Source organism: Abrus precatorius, unplaced genomic scaffold (genome assembly GCF_003935025.1).
Source record: "Abrus precatorius isolate BTA unplaced genomic scaffold, Abrus_2018 Scaffold9, whole genome shotgun sequence".
Classification (NCBI taxonomy): domain Eukaryota; kingdom Viridiplantae; phylum Streptophyta; class Magnoliopsida; order Fabales; family Fabaceae; genus Abrus; species Abrus precatorius.
This window is the reverse complement of record NW_020874439.1, coordinates 35,389,956-35,396,970: the sequence shown is the minus strand read 5'-3', so window position 1 is coordinate 35,396,970 and position 7,015 is coordinate 35,389,956. Positions and strand designations below refer to the sequence as shown.

Here is a 7,015-nt window from a genome sequence, read left to right as displayed (position 1 = left end):
AACCCTGAATTCCATTAACATAAAAATAAAAAAAATAACATTTAACTTGATATTAGCAGAATTTAAATAGCAACATTCACCGCCCCATCTGATTAAATCCACTAATCAATCCTACTTTTACATAAGAATAATGAAAATATACATTTGAAACTGATATTGATTAATTAGGATATTTACGATACACATTTGAAAGTAAAGTTTGTCAGTAACTTTTCAGAAACAAGTCAACCATTTCTTAAATTATATGATATCTCTTATAATAATTTAACTCAACATTGCCCATTTATAGCAAGGACTAGCAAAATGATGAGATTACCAAGAAAATTTACAGGAAACCCAATAAATGAATCCGACTACTACCTTTTACCCCTCTATCATACATATTCTTGTAAATAGGATTTCTATGTTACAAATCAAAATTGTGGTCTAGTTTCTCTTACATTCTCATTCTATTAGAAAGAACCAGCTGCCCAGGCTAAGATCTAGGCAAAAATTAAGATTAAAAAAACAAGTTGCACAAGTCCCTTCCCCACAACCTGCGGCTGTCTTTATGAAGTCTAATCTGTAAATGAATTACTATGATGCGTGAAGTGAGAATTGCAACCCCCCAACCAGGCCTGCAGCAATGCACCTACCTTGCAATCACTTGTGACATGTGCTTCCTTCCCATCATCGGTTCAAGATAAGTCTGACAGAAATGCCCATCCAAACACAAACAGCTTATGATCAAGGCCGCAGTCAGTCACATTATTTGTTGCCAGTGCAAATAACAAAAGAATGCATCAGAAAGTATGAATCATTTTATGGCACCAGATGCTGCTGTTCCTCCCCAATAGGGTGAACCAATGGAGGGTTCCTTGTGCAGATACTTTTGAAGTATCATGCGCCACTTAAATAATCAATCAGTATGGAATGACATATGGCAGAGCAAAAATATCTGCTGGCTCTATATGCACAGCTTCTGCCCATACCTGTAGTGAGTCTCCAACCTCTGAAGATTTCACAACAGGTTTTTTTTCTTGTAAACAACTGCTGCCAGACAACCACTCTTGGTCATCAAAATCAGACCACTCGTCTGCTTTGGGTACGGTGTATACCTGACTTAGGTACTTGGTATCTGGATGGGGTGGTTTTGTAGACGCTTCACTCACTGGATCAGCTGGTATGGTAGCAGTGGGAGTTTTGTTCGAGGAAACTGTAGTCGGTAGAGCTTCAATAATGCCATTTACCTTGCGTTCCTTTTTATCAACCTTAACATTAGAGGCTGCTCCTAGCTTATCAGAAGCATTCAGAAGGGAAATTTGACAGGGTTCCAATATCCTTCCATTTTCAGTCAAGAGATCAGAAGGAGAGGGTTTCAGCAACTTACTGGGCCAATTGTCATTGGCTGTATGAAAATTAAAAAATGAATCATAACATGTCAGCCAACAGCAAATATAGAGCATACAAACTCAAGAAAAATTATCATTGTAATTTGTACTTAAAAAAATATTAATCACTAAGATATCAAAATAATTATGTGACATCATTAGACATCCAACACTATCTCATAGGATGTAGATATCTGCTATTAGGTCAACGAAAAAATACTCTAAAGTCCAACAAGAGAAATGTCCGATTTTGTCTACCACTAACTACAACCTGATGGGATCACTGAGCAACGATAAGAAAATGTTTTATCATATATGGCACTCACCATGCAGAACTCCATTTGATTCAATGTCTTTTCGTTTCTTGAGATTTTCCCCAACAATAGAATTCTCATGGCTGTGCTTGGAAACCTGTGTATAAGAATTTGAACCCAATGGACCAGCTTTGTTGCTTTCTTTTAATTTATTCTGCTCTCTGTTTTTATGTTCAGCATTCTCCTTTGCTTTCTCCTCTTTTTTCTTCTCTTTATCCCTGTCTTTGTCCTTCCCGTGTCCTTTCTTCTCCTTCTCTTTATCTTTCCTTTTTTCTCCTTGCTTGTCATCTTTTTTTTCCTTAACCCTTTCTTTCCCTTCAAATGTTGTTTCCAAAGTTTTGTCAAAATTCTTTTCCAAAGATCTGGGCATTTGATCAACCCGGGGATGAAAATTTCCAGCATGGTTTTGAACTGCTGCATTTCCAATAGGTCGGGCCTCAGCCCAGATTCCTCTCCCATCAATCTTCCTGGAATCATTACCCTTATCCTGGAGCCTGTCCTTACCATCAGGCCAGGTGCCACTACCCTTAGCAACCAACCTAACAGTCTCCTCATCCTTTCTGTGTTCTGCAGTTGTAAACTTATGAACCAATTGATTACCAGCTCCTCCATCATTGTTCCTAATCCTCCTGTCCAACTCCAGGAGAAATTTAGAATCTCTGTTCTCCTCAACCAGATGATTATTCTCTCTGGCCTTCTCCCCGTTGTTACCGGCATACTGTTTGGTAAGTTTATCGTCAAACAAAACACCCTTCTTATCATTTGGTTTGATTTCCTTTTGATGTAATTTACTTGCATTGGGACCCTGAGCTTGTCCAGGAAATCCTTTCTCATCCGCAGCACTGATTTTACTTTTATCTTTATCCCTGTCCTTGTCCTTATCTTTCTTCTTTTCTCTGTGCTTCTCTTTTTTGTCCTTCTTTTCCTTATGCTTTCCATCCCTTCCTTCTTTCTCTCTCTTCTCCTTACTTTCCTTCTTCTCTTTGTCCCTCTTCTCTTTTTTATGTTTCTTTTCTTTATGCTTTTCCTGCAAATTGTATGGTGAAAATCAATATTAAGACAAACAGTCAAATGAGGAAACAAGTAAAATGGACTTCACATCCCCATTCCACCCTGAAAAGAAATACAAAAGAGAATAATATCCACACCAGAAGAACCATAACAACACGGACCTTGAAGATCTAGCAAACAAAAGAACAAGTAAAATACACAGCCAACAGGTGCTAATTTAGCCATTTATAATTAAAGAAGCAATGCAAAAAAAAAAAGGGTCTTGCTGACCAATGCCCTCAAGGAATCAAAAGAAGAAACTCTTTATTAGAAATCACATTGCACTGCATTGAAAATCATGGGAGACAGAACATTAACAACATTTTCAAACAAACACTTTTTACTTTTAAATCCTTAATCGGTAGTCTAAGGGCATTAGTTAACATTTACCATAATATATTATTAATCACGAGAGGAAACAAAATTAGTCAAAGCATGAGGCAAAAGACCCAGGAAACAGACAATCACTTTATCATCCACAATAAATAAAATACATACCCACACATAAGAAGCCAGCATCCAGCTCAACACAGAATGACCAGCAGTTTAATATTTGAGGTACAATGTCTTACAACAAAATAGCACTAATATGCAATTTTATATGTTTAACATCTCTTTAATTAATATAACAAATACAATAATCCCAACACAAGTTCTCTGGTTTCGGAGCAATTATTTTTGCAAAGAAGTAATAGTATGCATGTACACATGACTAACCATTCCTTTAATTAACATGGCAATAATAATCACAAAAATAGATCCTAATAATGCATGGTGTGCCTATAATGAATATCACTGCAGCACAGCATGCCACACATTTAACATCGTACTCTCAAGCCTCAACACTTATTTCTAAATGGGAGGGCACAACATCAAGCCCAAAAGCATTGTTTTACATCAAAATCATGCTTTATCCAGAATTATACGCATTTATCATACAAAAAGAAATGGTGCACCAAAATCAGTTTTCCCGAAGTCCAATAATAGATATCAGCTCAGCTATGTTTGTCCAACTTTTCCACATTTTGTCAACTATTACTTTTTTCCCATCTAAAGGACTCACAAGTTGATGAAAAGTAATTACTAAAATTTTAATCACAGGTTACATTTCCCCCTATCCCATACCAAACAGTACAGCACCATAAAATCCGTGAAAAATTCAAAACAAAAGCATGACTTTGTGATATACAACATACAAAGTTGATTTCACTCATGTTTTATCTCACCCAGGAGTACCAAACATTACAGATTATCTTTAAACAAACGATAGATCAGTACACCTAGCATGCAAGTACAAGTTATATTCGATTTAAAAAAGTAAATTTCCATGTAGATAGTAGAATGATTAGGGTTTAGTGAAAAGATATTGCTTATTAGACCTTATGTTTTTCACTTGTTCAGGCTATGATCCCTATAGTTTTTTTCTAATGGTATTGATGCTTCTATCACTCATTTGGGTTTTCGTCTTTGTCATTAAAATACTTGTCCTATATTTCTCATCCATTAGGAATTTTAGTCCCCTGCACTTATCATACATAAACATTAGTTTTTATTTACCAACAAACAAGCAGTTCTTTACATTTGCATTTATCGAGATAAAGGACCAAAACATAAATAGGTTAAGTATACATACTAAAGTCTTATTTAAATCTTAGTGAAATCAGTCTAAAGATGAAAGTAGATAGAATAAGAAGAGCAGAAAAACTTGTAATCATTATCTCATCACCAGCAAAGGCAACAACTCCTTGGAATTTGTATTGTATGCTCAGCACTATGCAACACATCAGTCCAAAATTTAAAATTTATAGAGAGCATGATTACATAAAAAACCAACATGAATTTTATAATATTAGATTGAAAAAGACAACAATTATTGTAACGTACAACAAAGGAAACATGAAAGCAACAATAATCAACTTTCATCAACCACGAGTACACAATCATAACAAATCAAAATTTGCAATACATACATACATACATACATACATACATATATATATATATGTATCCAATCATCTTCAACTGCATCCAAATCCCAATTAAACAATATCTTTCTACTTTTGCCACGAGTTTAATACATTAAAAATACCATTTCAAATGCTTCAACTTGTCAATTTAAAATGGACTATAAGAAAATCCAATTTATCCACAGTTCAGAAGAAGCATATGAAAGAACCCCCCATAGCTCAAGTAGTAGAGCTTGGGGTTCATGAGCTTTAGGGGCAGGGTTCACATCCTGCAATCTAAGAAAAAACCACCTATCCCACTCCCCTGACCAGCTGGTGAAAAAATATCAAATACAAAATTAAATCACATCATGGATGTGCATATATTCTTAAGAACCATTTTAACTGTCCATTCAGAAAAATGAATCATGTCAAAGTACATTTAACACTATGCAGCTCAAATAAATTTCATTTTTTATCCCAAATATAGATAGTCAAACAATATGTACAATTTGCATACAAGGAAAGTATATTAACCTTCTTTAGTAAATCCAAGTCATCTGTTCTAGTCTTCTTTTCATATCCTGGTGGTGGAAATGGAAAGCAGCGCGACATTGCACAAAGTCCAGATATGCCAAGTGTATCCTCCTAGTAAAATTGTGAATGCTTTAATTACTTTCCAATAGCACTGTTCCAGAAAGGGAACAAACCAGCAACTATGCTCTTGTCCATGCACCATGTCACCGCATTCATTTCCAGCTTTAATATTCCTCCATAAGCTTCTTACTCACTACAAACACAAATTATGGAAACCACCAAGGTTTACTTCCCTTCACCAAACATGCAAATAGCTGAAACTAATATTATCGAAATTTGATGAAAATTAAGGAATCGAATGAAGATGGAGCACGGCAACCATTCAATTTAACTAACTAAAATCCTAATACAATGGCAAATGTTTCAGCACAACCCCCAATAAGTATACGTTTAAGATTAGGGTCTTAGATTATATCAATCCAAAGGTTTCTTCACAAACAAAAATGGACCACTGCAATCAGATCCTCAATATTTTCTTTGGGGCCAACAAAGAATCATCAGCTTTTCTTTTGTGTGAAGGCCCAAAACCAAAATAGTCCCCAACAAAGATGAAAAAGGCAAAAAACGAAGACACTGCCTTTGTAGTGTGTATATAATAGGCTCTCTGAAAGTGTTGATCACAGTGCAAACAATTAATATAGACAATCCTCTTCCATGCTCATAGAAGCAATGTTAAAGACCATCTTATCTTAAGAATAAGCAATCTCCAAGTACAAATGCTCAAGCACCGTGTTTCCAAACCCACAATTCGAACCTTTAAAAGGATCGGAGCTCATGCCCATTTCACGCAATCCCACGCGCAGTTGATCAAAACCCTTACCAGTCCGAAATCCGAAATTCAGCGAGTACCAAGTTAGGATCTCATAAAACCCTAAAAAATCCAGCAACACAAACAAGCTGAGTACATACCGGGAATCCAGAATACCCACAAAGAAAGAAAACCCTAATTCCAATCATAAAAATTTTCTACCAAAAAAAGCAGTGAAATTGATTGGAATAAAAGAATCAAAGACTTTTTGGGTACCTAAGCAATAATAGGTATCGATCAAAAGGGGGAAAAGAAGCTCTGATTCGAAGCGTGAAGCGGGAGATTGGAAGGACGAAAGAGAGTGTAAGGGAAATCAGTGAGAGAAGAATAGCTTGTCTACTACAGAGTGGGGCATTGTGGGAAGACAAGATAAGATCTCTCTTTCAGATGAATAAAACGAAAAAGTAAGAGAAAAATAGAAAATACAGAGAGAGAGAATAAGAAGAAAGAATCGTGTTCTCGTTGTTATGGTATGGTGTGATGGAGGGTCGGCTCTAGATTCTGGGTTTTCTTTCTTCCCACACTGCTTATTGTGTTATGTTGTGTTGTGTTGTGTTGTGTTGTGTGTATATGCCACCCAGCCTGAGTCTCTCTCTCTCTCTCTCTTTTCGTTATTTGCGTTTAGCGTCTCCCATATGTGATATCTATTAGGGTGCTTATGTGTTATTTTCCTCTCTCTTCCAACTTTCCTTCTTCTTCCTCCTTCCCTTTATTTTCGGATTAAATATTTAGATAACAAATAATATACTCTACACTTCTTTCAATTTCATATGTTCTTCTCATTCATTTGGATTTAAATAAGTTTAATTCGACCTTCATCCCCTTTTTTTCACTTTTTATTCCTTGTTCTTCGAATGACCTTGGACTTCATCGTCTGTTTTGATTCAGAACGAGGGTACAAATTTTATCTAAATACATCAAACTTAATTT

At 35.8% G+C, this 7,015-nt stretch overlaps 1 protein-coding gene across 2 annotated transcripts; it reads right to left on the bottom strand.

The window, feature by feature from the left end:
• Positions 1 to 237: 237 nt before the first annotated feature.
• On the bottom strand, positions 238 to 6,664 carry LOC113849151 (myb-like protein X). Of its 2 annotated transcripts, XM_027478832.1 has the most exons (4): positions 6,032 to 6,516; positions 5,218 to 5,470; positions 1,697 to 2,711; positions 238 to 1,387 (listed from the first exon to the last, which is right to left on the bottom strand). In XM_027478832.1, exons 2-4 carry the CDS (start codon positions 5,293 to 5,295, stop codon positions 903 to 905), a joined length of 1,578 nt encoding a protein of 525 aa, XP_027334633.1. In that variant the 5' UTR covers positions 5,296 to 5,470; positions 6,032 to 6,516; the 3' UTR covers positions 238 to 902. The 2 variants fall into 2 exon arrangements, with proteins under 2 accessions (XP_027334633.1, XP_027334634.1); XM_027478833.1 differs by having other exon boundaries at positions 260 to 1,387; positions 1,697 to 2,600; positions 5,218 to 6,664.
• Positions 6,665 to 7,015: the final 351 nt, after the last annotated feature.